This window comes from Alligator sinensis, unplaced genomic scaffold, assembly GCF_000455745.1.
Source record: "Alligator sinensis unplaced genomic scaffold, ASM45574v1 scaffold371_1, whole genome shotgun sequence".
NCBI lineage: Eukaryota > Metazoa > Chordata > Crocodylia > Alligatoridae > Alligator > Alligator sinensis.
The window spans coordinates 238,156-254,959 of NW_005842262.1; the positions used below are offsets into that span (position 1 = coordinate 238,156).

Genomic DNA, 16,804 nt, shown 5'->3' on the forward strand with positions numbered 1-16,804 from the left:
CACCCCTGCAGTGCTGGTGGCTGCTCCCACACCCCTCTTTACAAAATCCTGGATTCACCCATGGATGGGATTATTATGTCTGCATGATTCTGTAGCAAAACAAGTATATTGTAACGGATACCAGCCGCAGCTCCTCCTGCTCTTATAAATGGCTAAAAAGTGTATTTGCCATACCAAAACATTTGATTGCTTGACGATGAAGGTCACAACTATCCACAGCAGGTTCATGTGATGATGCCTATTAATGGTCTCTATGATATGTAGATGATAAAGCTTTCTAGACTAAAACTTGTTTGTTGGTAGATTTCTTCATGGCATAAAAGTAACAGAGACAGTTTGTGGTCAAGATTTGTCCCTGTTTTTTGTACCTGCAACTCTAGCCAGTTTATTTGTGCCCATAGATAAAACTAGAAACCTACATCTTTCAGAAGCATGCAGAGAAATGCATTTCTGCAGTGAAGTGGTGATGCAAGTTCCTCAGTAGGATTTAGATATTTTTTATTTCCTTAATTGTAAATAAAATTGCATTAAAGTTAATTTTTCAAATATGTGCCAATTAGGACAAAATGGAAGGGGCTTGAAAAAGCAAATTTCAGTTTCCTAGAGTGACCCTACATGCATTATATTTTCTGAAGTGTAGCAGATAGCAAATGGTTTCCTTAAAAGACCAGAACCCAAAAGCTTCACATTATGGTTTCGTACCTAAAAGTTTGACAATATTTGGGTTATCAAATTCTGCCATGAGAGCTGCCTCCCTCTGGAAATCAGCCTGCATGTCTGCTGATGCTTCTTCCTTCAGCATTTTCACTGCCACCATAGTGAATGGCTCATAAGGAAGCAATCCAGGAGCCCTAAGGAGAGAGAGAAAGTATATGAGCACAAGGGAGAAGTAATGCCCAAACTTCATCTTCAGTTACCGATAAAAACAGGGATGCGAGGTTTTTCAAAGCTCTGATGTGCATTAGAATTGAAATGCAGTGTTGTTGGACAGTGTGAAGAAGGGACAAGGACTGAAGGAACATGAACAGAAGAATATCTGCATTTCACCTTTAGGGAGAGTTCATCTAAGGATATGGATGTGTGAACAAGTTACCCTGTGATAAAGGAGGCCAAGGCTTTACCATACGTTAGTTACTTTGTGATAACTGCCTATGTACATGCTTTTGCCCAGCAGTAAATGAAAGCTTGCCATAATGTACCCCTCTTTCATTGAGGCCTAATCTACTGCAAGTCAGATTCCATTGCTACAGGATAAGATGTACACATGCATAATTACTACAGAGCAGGCGATGCACTGTAAAATACCACCTTCCTTTACTTCACAATAGCTTGTCCATGTGTCCATGCCCTAAATCAGGATAAGTGAGGGTCTGTGTGGATAACTGATTTTTTGGACAGAGGCTTGAACTGAAAAATTGGTACCAAATAAAATATCCCATTCCATGAACCATTTAATATAATGTGTAGGTCTATTTTAACCTTTTTGACAACAACAGTAAAAAAGTTCAGTATCAAAAATGTTGAAATAGAATATTTAAACATTTTCAAAGCTTCTTCCCACCTTTTTTGGGGTCCAGAAAAACAAACAAACTAGTATTTCAGTTGCCCCAGGATTGCATCTTACAGCAGGCAGGCTATTCAAGCACAACATTTTGTGCAGCTCTGGGTAAGAGATATCTACATTGTCTGTAAGATAGATGGCACCATAGTGACTCTCAGTATGCCTGTTTGTGCTTACAAAGAAGATTATAGTCCCCCAGCCAGTGACTCTTGCACACTGTACCAGCTCTAGAAGGTGGATGTCTTTGAGGGAACACCAGTGTTTCAGGTCCACCCAAGACCAGATTTTGTACCATGTTGTAGACCCACTGGTAAATACAGCATGAGTTGGGAAGTCATGATACCTTGGTTCTCTTCCTGCTTCTTCCACTGACCTCTTTAAGACTTAGGGAAAGCCAATATCTTGTCAGAGAAGATAAGCTAAAGCTAAAGCTTCATGGGGACAGGCTGCCACTCACTGCGTATGTGTATTTAGTGTGTCTTCAAAAATGAGGCTGCTTTCTTATTTGGAGCCTCTAGAGATTATTGTAATATAAACATTTTCATTTTCAAATTTACAGGGCATTCTGTACTCAAGACTTGTAATTAAAGATGCTGGCTCCCAAGCTTGCCAGAGGTTTTGAGATGGTCATTTCCAAAGCTCAGGAACTTTCTACTCTGTAAACAGTTGAGGTATATCATGAATTTTATTAGCCACAATATTTCATACCCAGGGAGACGTGGAAGGCAGGTGCTCAACACGAAAATATTATGTCTAGACGTAGCCTGCTAATGCCTATAGAAGGTGGCATCTCTTTGGGATTCGTGTTACTTTCCTAGATTTACTGATCACCCATTACTTAAACGTCAGCTTATTTTACTGTCCAGTAGCATTGGGCAGGTTCTAATTTCCAAAGCAAACTTCCAGTTTCCTTGTCATCTACTCCAGACATATGGCTTTGCAACAGATGTACTTGGACATGGTAAATGTCAGATCATTGTCAAATGTCAGAGAATGGCATAATGCCCATCTAAAAGGAAATCTCGCAGGGCAGCAATATCACAGCTGAAAAGATTGCCCATTGAGTTCCAGCACTCAGGAGCAATAAAACTGATTCAACATTCATTTGCAAAAATGGGAGGGGGGGAGTGTATGGAACCTTCTACTCTATGAAGAGGGAGAATACCCTTTTCATGTGCTGGCCAATATCACATATTTTGGTGCTTGAGAGTAAATGATCTGTATCATTCTTTCTATTAATAACCAAAGTATGAAAGAGATAAGGGGTCTCATGTCTTCTGATTGGTATTGGGGGTTCATTACACCCCATTAGTAGCTTACATGAGCTTATATGGTAGAAAAATAAAAGGTTGGCACGGATTTCACATTTTGTTTATTGCAAGGCCAGCAATAAACCATGTGTTGTCTGATCTCTGAGAGTGAAATGTAAGTGGGACATAAGCAGTATCCTTGGGGCTTTGTTCACAGGGGATTTTTACTCTGTGTAAATTGTCTCAATGATCTCAGACCAGCTCTTAATGGACAAGTATTCATATGGCAGAAAACTGCCACAGTTTGGACATAATTGGTGTCTTTATTAGCCCACTTCGTACAAATACAGAGATCAACCTCTTTAATTTCAATGAATGATCTTTCCAGGCTGAAACAGAGACAGTTGTAGGACAGTACTAGGAGGCTACTTATTCTGAAGTTAACAAAGGATTTCAAGTTTCCAAGTCTGAAAACTGAGGGCCTCCTGCCCAACTGGCCATTACCTCCTGGAACAAGGTTATACCAACAGCTATTTTCACCAGTATATCTCTTTAATGCTTTCTTCAGTGCTTGGATTAAATAGTCAGCTGTTGGTGCACAAGGGTATACATGACGAAAAAAAGATATTAATGTCTCCTCTCCCTCCAGGGAATCTGCACAGCTCTGGAAAGAACTGTGACTGCTTTGGTTTTAAGCTGTCTACCAGTGCAGAGGTCAGACCAGTCATACAGAGTTGTAGACCCTGAATCCAATGGCTATGGTATCTGAGACTCTTTCATGAGTGCCATAAGCAACATGGTTATGACATGCAGTTCATTCAATTTCTTCCTCCCTCTCCCAAGGGACAATGATGTACTGGTGTTGGTAGAGGATTACGCTGTTCTTCTTTTGTTATATTTTATTTGTGAATGCTGCTCTCTGTTTATATTAGGAAAGGCGGAGTGAAGAAGTACCCCTTGCACTTGAAGTGGAAGCTGATGAGGTTTGCACTGGAGAAGTTCCAGCCATCCTGATTTCTGGATGGGTTTCCACAGGCACAGACTAGCCCCTGAGACAGCTCTCTCTCCTGCACAGACAGAGAGTCTTTATGGTAGAAAGAGCTGTTGTGCCAGAGAAATAGGGTTGCCAACCACAGTCTTTATCTAAGAATTTAGCAAGTTTTGATAGACTGAGCCCAGACCATTTAGCTCCAGCTCTAGAAGAAATCTGCATGTTGGTCCATAACAAATCAGACCTATCTTGAGAGCTATTAGCTGACTGTTAGTGAGCACAAGGAAATACTCGGCAGCCTTGAAAGCAGAAGGCCTTGACCTGGCCATAGCCATGCAGACAGGACAGACTTGAGCATGATAAAGACAAATGTGAAGGTAACTTGTTACATCCTCATTCTCTTGCAGCGTGAGTTAGTTCTTAGCAAACATGGCAGCTTTTCAGAAGTAGCCAGTAAATAATAGCCAGTCACTTCCTGTCCTGACATGTTGCTTGACCCAAGAATAAGTAAACATTGAATCAGAATTCTAGGCAAGCCAACTGGCAAAGAGATTATTGGCACCATGCGTAGAAGTATGTTTACAGGGATGAAATATTAGACAAGGAGAAATAGGAAGCTTACTATATTTAGTCCGAGACATCGATTTAACACACATAGGCCAATGCATTGCAGTTTGTTTTCGAAGGCTGAAGGGAATAATTTAACTTTGGCAGCTTTAGTGATCCATGAAGGTGTTATCTTCAATACTGCCAGGCCAAAGATTCATTGTATCTTTTACCTGCCAGGGCTGTACAGTAGGGCCAAGTTCTTCCATTTGCCTAGCAAATGAAAAGCTTCTGAAGCATGCTAAATTAACATGCTACTGGGAGTGAGAAGATCATACCAAAAAACCCATTCAGAAATCAGGAGGGCTGGAACTCCCCCAAAAAACCAATTTAAACAGTCATTGGCAAAGGAGAGGATCTTTCCATTGTCTAAATCAGTGGTGTGCAATCATTTGGCCCTGCAGGCCACTTGAATGGCACCGGGCTGGTTCGTGAGCTGGATCAGACCCCACACACTGCCTCCACTTGGCCCCATATGCTGGCGTTAGTCCCCATGTCACCCCGCATGCCCAATCCAGCAAGTGGAGCTAGGACCCATGGGGAACCCCATGGGCCAGATGACATGGTGTTGGAGGCCATATCTGGTCCATGGGCCAGGGATTGAGCACCTCTGGTCTAAACACTAGATAGGATGTTTTTCATACATGTGCTGCCTTTCTCCTTTTTTTTTCTTTAAATATAGCTAGAAGGGTTTGATTGAAAGTAATTAAAAAAGGGCACTGATATGCCAGCACGAAGTGCTACATCACACATATCCAGTGTACCGGAGACCAACAGAGCATAAATGGAGCTTGAAGAGATTTATAAAGGCTGTGTTCCTTTTTTTTTTTGCGGGGGGGAGAAGGGTGATACTGACCTCCATTCAGAGGACTAGTACAAAGAAAGCCTATGTAGTATTAAGTCCTCCTTAAAACTCTCAAAATAGAGCTTGAGTGGCACTCAAGTAGGGGGATAATCCTTGTTTTGCCTCTCTCTAGGGGTGAATTTTGCCCAGGATGAAATAAAATAATGAGCTATATTCAACAGCATGCTCTTTGGGTTTGTTTTAAAATTCACATACACTGGGTTTAGGGGAGCTTTGCATCATCAGCATGGCATACAGCATCTGGAACATAGCTGAAACTCTGCCCTAGTATGCTTTGTTGTCACTTCAAATTTAACTCATCCAGTTTAGCCATCAAAGCTCACAGATTCACAGAAGTTTAGAGCTGGAAGGGACCTTGTGAGATCATCCGGTCCAGCCCCCCTGCCCTGGGCAGGAAAGACTGCTGGGGTCAAATAACCCCAGCAAACAATCAATCATAAGCTAAGTATCTGTGATTTCCCACTGCATGCCCTTTAAACTGTTATTTTTAACACTCCCCATATAAATAAATGCATGCCCACACTTCCTCTCCATCTCTTCATTAAAAATATTTCTTGCATCCATCACAAGTATTTCCCCATTGAAAAAAATGTAGTCTACCCATCATTCATTTCCTAATAAGCTTGTCAACAGTAGAACTATCCATATTTAGTGCAGACTATTTTCATACTATAAACTTAAAAATATCAGCTGTTGCAGCCATTCTGTGAAAGAGGAAGACTTCAATTTTGCTGAACAGAACACCATAATTAACAAGTTGCAGCAGAATATTCTTTTCTGTCCATCATGCTTAACCTGTAAGAGAATGGAATAACTGACAGCATTTAAGCTTCATATCACTTCTCATGGAATCACATAGGAAAGTAGGGCCGGAAGGGACCTCATAAGGTCATTTGGTCACGTGTAGGGCTGGGCCAGCTGCCAAACTCAGGCAGTGGTGTGAGACAGTGGTGTGTCTTCTGATTGCTGCTGGCATGATTGTGCGGTGGTAACAGTGGCCATTTTTTTCCCTCATGCCCCCTAAATTGGTACCTGGGGCAGCTGCCCCAGTTGCCCTGCCCTAGTTATGCCATGCACCTAATCCAGCCTCTTACTCAAGGCAGGATGATCTCAGACTAAACCATTCCAGCCGAATGCCTGTCCAACCTGCTCTTGACATTTTCTAGGGATGGAGATTCTACAATTTCTCTAGGGAGCCTGCTCCGATGCTTGCCCACCGTCAGAGTCAATCTTTCTTCATAAGTCATGCTCTCCAGGCGTCTTGTCATTTTTGCTGCTCTACCCTGGGCTCTTTCAAATTTGCCCACATCTTTCTTAAAGTGTGGGGCCCAAAACTGAAAATCCTGAAGCATACAATATCATCACAACAAATCACTCTCAGTAACAACAGGAAGAGTTATATCATTGTACTCAATGCATGATAAACTGAGCTGCCACCTTAAACTGGTTTTGTGGGAGTACCTGACCTTCCCTATCTAATAAACAGGAGGAGAATGGGAACGTTTACAAGACTATTTTGCTAAATAACGATGAAAAAATGATTAACAATAGAAATAAGTGAGCTGTTGTTATGCTTTCATATATGAATATTTCATTTTTATTTGAATTGTGCATTTCTCTATGGCACGTTGAGTATATGAGCCAGTGGTTTCCTGTTTTCAGTACTCTGGCCAGACAGTTATGGCATCTAATTGTGAGCACTAGGGAGTACTCACTAGCAGGACCTTTACCTTGCTTGAAAGACTCTTCCAAATGCTCCTTCTCCAATATCCCTCACATATTCAATGTTGTTTCTTGGATATTCCAGGCTGAGCAATTTAGGATTCAGGAGAAGTGGCATACGCTGGTACATAGGATTAGGATGAAGTCTGTCCAGTAAGAGCTCGGAGGGAAGAGTTGTAAGTGCTGGTGCCTCTGATTCCCTGAATTGAGGGACAAGGAATCAATGGTTAGGTGAAATCATGTAGATATTACTCTGCCAGGTGACAACATTTTTTCATCTCATTTGATGTTTGACCCTGGATGACTAGAGAAATGTGGTACAAAAAGACCCCACAGGGCCTCTTGGCATATGTGGAGTCAGTTGCAATCCTTCAAAAGACAGCCTATCGCTTCTTGTCCTAGTCTGCAGTGGTAGAAATGATTTGCCACAAGAATGGGAATTTCAGCACAGATTCGGGCCTCTTGTCTTTGCCATGCCCTCTGTGCTCCTGCCAGCATGTCCATGTTCAGCATGGCACACTCAGGTGAAACTGTACTTGGGGACTATCTTTGATGCATAGCACCCCTTAACATGGAGCTATGCACCTCTCTATGAGCACCCTGCTTTATTGGGCATTTTGCCATCTGTCCTTAGTTTATTAATTGTGTACTGTTGTCTCATGACACTGAATTGTTACTTCTGATCCATTTCCAATTTTCTTCTTATTTCTGGGCTGAGCCTGTCAGCTTGCCAGGCCAGAATCCAATCTAGTACATCCTCACGTATGGGGCTGATCTCTTTCTCCTATGATTAGTCATGTTGAGGTAGCAATGGAATGACCCATGTGAGCAAGAAATATTTGTCTGTTTAAGAGGTTTTAGGACCATATTGGTATTGTGGAGCAGCAATATGAAGACAGAAGACCTAAACGTCTTTGAGAACCCTACAAAAAGCAATGATACCCAGGAAGCATTATCCTGAATAATAAACAAAGTGCCCTGCACATTGACACGCCTTTACAAAAAAGGCGCCTTTCAGTTTTTGACAACAGAAGGAATCTAGACTGGAAAAATCCTTGGTCTGATTCATAAACACTGTTGGCTATTAACCACAGAGGCTTAGGGTTGAGGCTGTGGAATTTGTTTTAAGTGGATGAGGATTCATGTCTAGATAATGTCTAGTGTATTCACTGAAAAGTCTGTGGAGTAATGCCTGGCAACAGGAGAAATTTAATTCAAAGATTCTTTTTTCGTATTTATTTGCGTCTTTTTCTGTTCCTTTCTTCCCCTTTGATCATTCAACCCTTAACAATGTCCAATAACCTACTGAATAGTGTTCTTGCCAAGGAGGAAAGTTTTACAATTTTAGAATGGCAAATATGGCCTAGAAGACCTGGTCCTTACTTTCAAAGCCAGGCTTGATCTGCACAACTGATTCTTTAATTCAGCATTTGCTAAACTGTGATGCGTGCCCCCCCAGGGGAGGCAGGGTGGACCTGAACATTTCCTAGTGGGAACATGTGAATCACAGCAGTATCTCCCTACTTCAGCCTCTGTCACACCCTCTCCCCACTTCAGCTACCATTGTCTCCCCTTGCCAGTGACAGCAGCTGGTGAGGGGTATCAGTAGTGGGGGGAATCAGCAGCAAGGGAAGCAGGGGCAGTAGTTGAAGTACAAGAGGCATGAGAGTACCTGACTGCCTACAGTGGGACATAAACACACAAGGTTTGGGAAATGCTGCTTTAATCTGTCAATTGCCTGCCAAACCAGAACTTTGTTTTCCATTCAGAACTGAACCAATGAATTTGCTTAACTGTTTACATATGTGGCCAGGTACCTTTGTTAAACAATCTCTTAGGGTTACATCAAGTCCCAACTAGTTTCAGCTGTAGCAAAATTCATATGGCTGTCTTGGCTGTACTCTAGCTGAAATCACCATTTCCTTGTTTCGCTGTGCTGAGAATTTAAAATCAAATACCATTCTCCTTAACTAGAAGTATGTAGGAGACCTGTAACACTGGACAAGCATCGACATTCTCCAAAAGACTCATAAGGGAAGCAGAATGCTGCTGTTCCTTGTCCCCGGGTCCCAGGGAAGAATATGAGGATCTTCAATCTGCTTGATGTAGAATCTTATTATTATTAATATGATATTCATTTTCAAGTAGCAGCCAGATGTTTCAGTCAGATTGAGAACTCTATGGCAGGTACTAGCAGACATCTCTCTGCCCCAAAGCATTTACAATTTAATATTTCCCTTTGCATGATCACCTTTTAATATAAAACACATTGAACAGTGTGTGCAACCCTGTTGGTCGAAAGAAAATGCGGACTTCTAAAGTAGATTTAATCAGTTTACTCTTATGACTTTTCCACTCAGACTACAAAACAAATATTTGAGAACAACTTACATGTCTTCCTTGTATCACAACTTAATGAGCACTGAAATTACATCTACAATTCCTGTTTCAAAGCTGAATTTGCTTTAGTAAATTCTACGTGACTTATGACTATTGATAGCTCTCTTTCCTTGCCTGCACCAAGAAATCTTAGGTCATACCTCTTTTTGTTTTTCCATTGTTTTCTTCTCCGGCAGCAAATAAGAGCAACAATAACGAAGATCACTATCAGTGCAAAGCTGGAGATGATGGAAATAATGACAGTCATGGAGTATGTAGGGGAGAAAGGAGGAGGAGGGAGATTTGGAGTCTCTGCACTTGGGTTTTTAGTTCCTTGTGTAAAAGAAGCTGTAATGAAAACAAAAACAGTGAGTGCACCCCTCTGAAATGCTACTGGACTTTTCTTTAAAAGATGCTTGTAACATTAGCCTGTTATCAAGGTCATTTTGTGATGTCAAAAATTCTTAGTGTGGTTATGCCTTTCAAAAAAATAACCCACCATGAATATACAAGTAATTATTAAGTTAGCTCTCTCAGGGCTATCCCAGAAGTCAGCTAATTTGTAAATGCAATGACCAGGACTTAGAAGGAAAACTAAGTTAGGTTGCCTTGTTCATTCCTTCTCGAGTGCAGCCAAAGCAAGGTAGCTTCGGTTCATGAAGACCCGTGCTTCTGATCTCTGCTTCGTGAAAGTGGGGGGAAAAGAAGCCTTTGTTAAAGTGTATTTTGAACAGTTTGGTATTCTTGTGATAGTTTAAAATCCCAACATATATGAAGAATTGGATTTTTTAGCAAACCAGCCAGTAGCAAAAATAAAATGGCCAGAGGTTGGATACAGTGTTGGATACAAACGTTTCATTTTCAGAGGGGTTTTTTAGGGGGTTTTGTGTATAAAATAGAAAATCAAAATTGAAGATCAAAAAGATTTTGTTTATAAAAATGAAGAAACAAAGCATTTGGATTTTCAACATTGTTTCAGGGTTGTTTTTTTTTTACTGAAATAAACCTGGCAAAATATACATGGATTCATGAAATATTTCATTCAACCTGAATCTGTATTTTTCATCAATGATGAAAATTACACCCAAAATGTTTCGCCATATTCTATTCTAAGTTCCTCTCTCCTTGACCATAGTTCGTGCTGTGATTTGCAAGAGCAAAACACTTGGCTTCTCTGCCCCCACTTCTCATCTGTAATGTGAAGAAATATCTGTTAGTCAAGGGTTCTGTGAGGCTGGGTTGTTTGGTAAAGCACTCTGAACTTGAAGGGCTATATTGTGTTCCCTCTGAAGTCAATGCAAATAGCTACAAACATTGAGGTGACTATTAGGGTAAAACAGACCTGGAAGGTTTTTATGTGTCAGTGCTTAATGGGAATCCTACAAGGAGAACTGCTGTCCAAAGTTGTCAGCCGCAGTCCCTTACCATCTCCACAAAGAGGAACACTGCAGTATTCCCAGTTTACAGAGGGATCCTTTGTGTAACACCAGGGTCGCTCATTCTCACCTCCTGGATTACGGCAATAGTTTTCGGCATTGAAGAGCTCTGGGAAAACCTGAGGGGTCCTTCTGTGCAAATGGGGTGCCTTGTGGTGAGAAGGAAATTAGATTACTCTTTTTCCGAATGTAAGCAAGGCAGCCATTGATGTGAAATGCTAACACTGTAAAACACCTACTTAATTGGTAAATGAAAAACACCTACTTAATTGGTGAATGAAGACACCCCATTTAAGTACCTCGCTTCTGCTTCTCAGTCTCTACAGAATTTGCTCAGTGCCTTGGTAATGAGTCTTCAGGTGGGTAATGATTATATCTTTATTAGGCCATATGAAATGATTGAAAGCGTTACTGTAATGGTTCTTCTGTGTAGCAGAAGCCGCACAGAGTGGTCATCTCAGCATAAGGGAATCCTTCAGCAGCGTGCAGCTAGCACTGTGGCTCTTGTACCCTTTGCTTGCTGCTATGGGGTACAAGGCCCAGGAATAAGGGACCTTTTGTTCCCAACTGATCTGCAGCTGCCATACCATCCCACATTGGGGTCACTGGCACTTGGCATAAATACAAAGAGTTTTCAGGCTGTCATGCTGCAGGGAGATGCTTTGCAGGCATCTGGCCCGGGCCTGGCTATCACACATGCCATCTTTTCCCACACTTCCTACAGCAGAGTTGAGTGTGCCACAGCTCTCAAAGAGGCTCTAGGCCTGTTACATAGTTAAGCCAGGATTTTTAGAGCATCCTAAGGGAACATGGGTCCAACTCCCTTTCAGTGGGATGTGAGTGCCTGAGTCTGAGAACTGGGCTATACATTCAGCCATTCTTTTAGATCTGAAGAAATGGATGCTTTACCTGCTCACTCCACCTCTGACAAGGAACACCAGAGGCTGTGACATTGACAGGACCCTGGTAGAACCGCCCATTGCCTTTGTAGCACTTTGCTGTGGACAAAGAGCATTCGAACAAGGAAAGTAAGACCATGCACTGCAGCAGTGTAATGATGATAACTCCTGATTAGAAGCAGGGAAGCCTTGGGAGCATTAACATGGCCAAGCAACTTAGCCTTCCACTTAAGAGACTACCTAGACTTCCATTCACTTGGAACTGCTTCTTAGCTCATTACAGCAGGGTTAATCTAGTGTAACTCCAAAGGAGGAGATGGATTTAAACTAGTGTAAATGAGATGCATTCAGGTTCCAGTCACTCTGAAAACTTCATCTTATTTATCCCCTTCACTTCCCTCCATTGCAACCCTGACCTTCATTTAAACAGTACCAAGAGTATCTCTGTAACATGGTTCTCAACCTTTTTTAGACTCAAGACACCCCTTGTTAGACTTAAGGCACCCCTTGGAAAATGCCAGTTCTTAGCTTTACTCATTTTTTGACAATGGAAAAAAACAGCAATTCTTCTGTTGCAAAGACCTCAGAAAGACAGGTCAGAATGTTTTTGATGCCGATAATTCCTGTTTGAAATCTCTCAGTTACTCTTGTGAATCAGGTGTAGGTTTTTGCCCAGTTAACAGTGCTAATGTTGCATGACGTCTCGTATCACCCTTAAAAGGATCCAACAACACCCTGGTTAAGAATCACTTCTCTATAAATTTCATATACAGATATATGTAACAAGTCCATATTGTTAAACTCCACCACAGGGGTGGGCAAAATGCCAGATGCGGCCCACCAGGCCATTCTATCCAGCCCATGGGGCTCCTAAAAATTTTAGAAAATGAATATGCATCTGCCCTGGGCTGCCTGTCACACTGCCCTTGATGGCTTGCCAAAACTCAATAAGCAGCCCTCTACCCAAAATAATTGCCCGCCTCTGCTCCACCACATAAAAAGAACCATTCCTTTTAAAATTTAGGAAAAAAGAAGGGAAGCTATTAGAATTTAACAATTTAATGTAACCTTGTACATAAAAAGTATTATTTACTAGACTTGTTTATCTAATTGTAAAGAATTGGCTGTAAGGAATTTAGGGAATTTTCAAAAGCATCTAGTGGGTTTAGGTACATTGACCCCATGCTAAACTCTTTGGGACACTGACTGTATTTTCTGGCTTTATTATTATTATTATTATTATTATTATTATTATATTATTAACCCTTTTAATTACAAAAGGAATAGACTGAGTAGGACATTTGGTGAGAACAAGTCCCAATAACTCCATGGACCTGACAATGGTACCATAATAAAAAAGGAGTAAAATCTTAGTTTTGTACCTAATGCCATGAGATAAGATTAAATAAACACAGAGAACAGATCAGCTGAATAAGATGGTGATGCAGAGTACTCTTGACAAAAAGCTAAAAGGTAGCATGTTTACACAGCCCTTCTTTTGACCTGACACAGCATTTAAAAAATCTGTCTGGAGAGAAGTATAGCGGGGGTGACTCACACTCACAGGCATGCACATGTGTATATACATTGCTCTCTTTCCTTTTGCACAAAGGAATAACCGCAGCTGTATGTATTCCTTAAATGCAAGGATTGTCCAGGTAACAGGGACGGGGCAGCTGCAGTGAATTAAGCCAGTTCTCCCTGCACACCATAAAAGGGATGCATTATGGTAACAAGGAGCAGGGGAGGAGTAGCTGATACTAGAAGCAAACCCTTAAAGAAAAGTTATAGAGAAAAGACTACTTTTATTCTATTGATTTTTCCATTGAATGCATGCATGCTGTAGTATCTGAGCACTTCTCAAGCGTTACAGAACATTAAGTGGCAGCAGAGCTTAACTCACTGTCTTTAAAAATGAGCCTTCAGGTGCCAGAATGAGGGGTTGCATACACACATTTTAGTCCACAGCAAAGTAAAGGTCTGCTCAGTTTATGAAATCAGAGGCACCGGAGTAGGCACAGAAGTATCATACTACAAAAATATTGCCTGGCCATAACAAAAACATACGCTGCAAATATTTTAAACCTGAAATATTGTCAGCATTGCCAGCCACCAAAGGTTCACAAACCAGGAGTCAGGGCCTCCTCAAAACATGGGACTGAAATTGTTGTGCTGGGTTTTTGCCTCCCGATATTGAAATGTTTAGGGAGTCACAATTCTCCACTTCCCCAAAGGCTAGAAACTTATTTTTTTCCCTCTCAAATGAAACCTGAAAAATAGAGGGTTAGTGGCTGATTCCAGGTGGGCCTCAAATTAAAACACCAAGGGTCAGATCTTCCTCCACCTATTAAGTGCCTATGTATATTCTTGTTCCACCTTGCTTGAATCCCTGAAAAACTGTTTGCTTTTGTTACGCACCATCAGGTCAGCCTGAAGACTAAATTACAAAAGGCATCAAGAAGGAGAAAGAGCAACCCACCATTCGCATTAATGTTGTTTTAGGCACTCGGGCAGGGTGGAATTGAATCACAGTTAGATGCCTCCATTCACTTAGGTACCAAAAAGGTGGAATGGCCCCAAATGCTTTGAGGGCTGGCAACATTGCATCTATCAATTCAAGGCATCTAGATGTAAATCATAAGGGAATCTACTTACTGGTTATATTTTCCTTCTTAAAATCTGAAAAAAAAAGACATACGTAAGCAACTGATAGTCTATTTGTTAAAATAAGAGCTTGGTCACTAGCACAGCTACTATCAGTTCTCTCACAGATTAGAGAGAAGTTAGGGCAGGGTGAACCTTAGAGTCTACCTTGTTCTGAAATGCATAAGCCTTTGTAGGCAACAACCTACTCTGTCGGGTGCTATGATGAAGATGCTTCATCAGAAACTTCTGACAAAGTAGGCTGTTGCCTACAAAAACTTACATATTTCTGAATGCATTAGTCTTTTGTGGTGCTACCCTGCCCTGCCTTGCCTTCTGCCTCACTTCAGACTAACAAGGCTAACTACCTCTCAAGAAGAAATGTTCTTTCCCAGCAATATGCTGATTATTTGCTTTTCTGCTACTACCGCAGGTGTTTGAAATGACAATACTGTCACAATAAACCTGATCTTTTCAAGTAGGCCATTTTTGAGATCGGGTTTGGAAAGGGGGCTAGGTCTTCTAACATCAGTCTCAGCTCAAATAAACTGATGACTGCTTTTGCCATCACTCTTTTGCACAGAACCTGACACGTTAAACACAGGGTAAAGTAGAGCTGGATATATTGCAAGGCTGCACTTCCCTTCAAAGGCCCCTTCCAACTCTAAAGATTGGTATTAGGAACCTGTGGTTTCCTTCCAGTGTTGATTTTATTTGTAAATTTCATATTCTACAATTGCCACTTTTTAGAGGATGTCTGATGCCATGATTTAATAAATAAACATACTGGCCATGGCCAGATGGGCACAGAGTTGCAGTGTATGTTGTCGCAGATCCATCTGGCATTCCCCTCACTGCTACCTTGCAGCACAGGGGAGGGGGTTGACCCTGGGAGATCCCAGGGTCAAAAAAACCTACACCAAAAAAAAACGGGGAAGCACACATGGCAGCAGCGTGCACTGCCCAAAACTGGAGCCTGCATGACCAGAGCCACACTACAGCTGTTGGCCAGGCTTCCTGCCATGGCTGCAGCCCCCAGGACCCCAGGTAAGGCTGCTAGGCTCAGCACAGTTGCTGGCCCCAGCCTCCCTTACACCACCCACGGTAACCTGCTGCATGCCAAAGCCCACGTGGCATGGGCATTCCTCAGAGACAAGTAGCAGTAGCACAAGGTGTGCCGCTGCTACTTGTCTTTAGGGAAACAAATGACCATGCTCATCTGGACGTGCCCACTGGGTGCATTGACACATGCGCTTTCTGCAGTTAACTAATTAGCTCCACAGTAAAGCGGTATAGTCTACACGTAGGGAACAGTAAATTAATTAAGTCTGGGACAGTACTATCCTACAGTAGAGTAATTTACTTCATCAAAACACACATGTAGATGGTGACAGGGGCTGGCTGGGGCACGAGGGTGCTAAAGCACAGGGGCTGCCTGCCACCTAGCCCTTGTGCCCTAGCCAGCCCTGGCACCACCAGCCAGAGCCTGGGGCTGATTTCCTGGGCCCCTTGTCAGCCCGGGGCTGCTCTGCCCCAGCTCAAAGTGCTGCCATCCCAGGCTCATATGTAAACCCTCACTCAGAAGCAGTTTTCTCCTACATGAACTGAACTGCACCAGAGTTTACCACATTGACTTAATGGCATGTAGATGCACCCACTGTGGGCCAAATCCATTGCTGATTCAAACTCTTTATACCTCCAGGGAAACCAGTAGACTGCAGACAGAAGTCTCATGGTCTTAAGTTGCTTCCTCTCCCTGGCAATCTGACTCCCTGGGAGTTATACCGGATTCCCCAGTCCACTCCAGACACTGATACCACAGATCTCCCCACAAAAAAGGGGAATCCTTGGGAGAAGAATTGAGGTATATCAGCTTTCCTCTGCAGTTACTACTGGGTGGAAGGAGGATGAATTCTCCCACTTCAAACCAGAACCCTCCAGTCCTAGGGAGAATCCTGTATGGAGTCCCTTTTCTCTGCAAAGAGGGTGCCTCATCATTAGCCTATAAATCAGGTCACACATTGGTCTTATTACTTGCCAACTCTACTGGAAGGTGGGTCAGGCCTCCCCCTCCTCCCCAAACTGTTGCTAAGCCTCAGCCCCATTTCATACAGCTGGAAGGCAAATTGACAGCACAATTCTCAGTTACCAAGGTATGGAATCCTAGTGCAGGCCTTGGGGTCTTGGTGTAGGCTGGGAAGCCTGTTGCATTCAGGAAGAGTCAGCAGCATTAGTCCAGGCTTATAAATTCCCTTCTGGGAATTTTCCTCCATTGCAAGCCATTCCTTAAAGCAGTAGAGATCCTTCACCGCAAGGCAGTGCTCTCTACATTATTTTAAGAAGAACAACAAAATATGCAGTCAGTGGCCTGATAGCAAATAATTCATTTACAAGGTCATGCAAGAGTTATGCAATGAGATCCTCAGGCAGTAGAGTTATCTCCGTTGTTTTC

The 16,804-nt window shown here is 42.2% G+C and overlaps 1 protein-coding gene and 1 long non-coding RNA gene across 5 annotated transcripts in view; one reads left to right on the top strand and one right to left on the bottom strand.

The window, feature by feature from the left end:
• The window catches only part of LOC102383223, a 100,401-nt gene that overhangs the window by 70,780 nt on the left and 12,817 nt on the right, over positions 1-16,804 (top strand). The window lies entirely within an intron of this gene.
• MUSK (muscle associated receptor tyrosine kinase) overlaps positions 1-16,804 on the bottom strand; it is an 82,793-nt gene that overhangs the window by 3,436 nt on the left and 62,553 nt on the right. For 3 of the 4 annotated variants that reach the window (XM_006027710.2, XM_025208978.1, XM_025208980.1), the window contains exons 10-16: positions 16,502-16,677; positions 14,365-14,388; positions 11,720-11,808; positions 10,800-10,959; positions 9,536-9,722; positions 7,004-7,195; positions 703-851 (exon numbers count right to left, since the gene is read on the bottom strand). In XM_006027710.2, coding sequence (XP_006027772.1) covers positions 703-851; positions 7,004-7,195; positions 9,536-9,722; positions 10,800-10,959; positions 11,720-11,808; positions 14,365-14,388; positions 16,502-16,677 — 977 coding nt within the window. The remainder of the gene's footprint in view (positions 1-702; positions 852-7,003; positions 7,196-9,535; positions 9,723-10,799; positions 10,960-11,719; positions 11,809-14,364; positions 14,389-16,501; positions 16,678-16,804) is intronic. The other variant, XM_025208979.1, reaches the window with a different exon arrangement.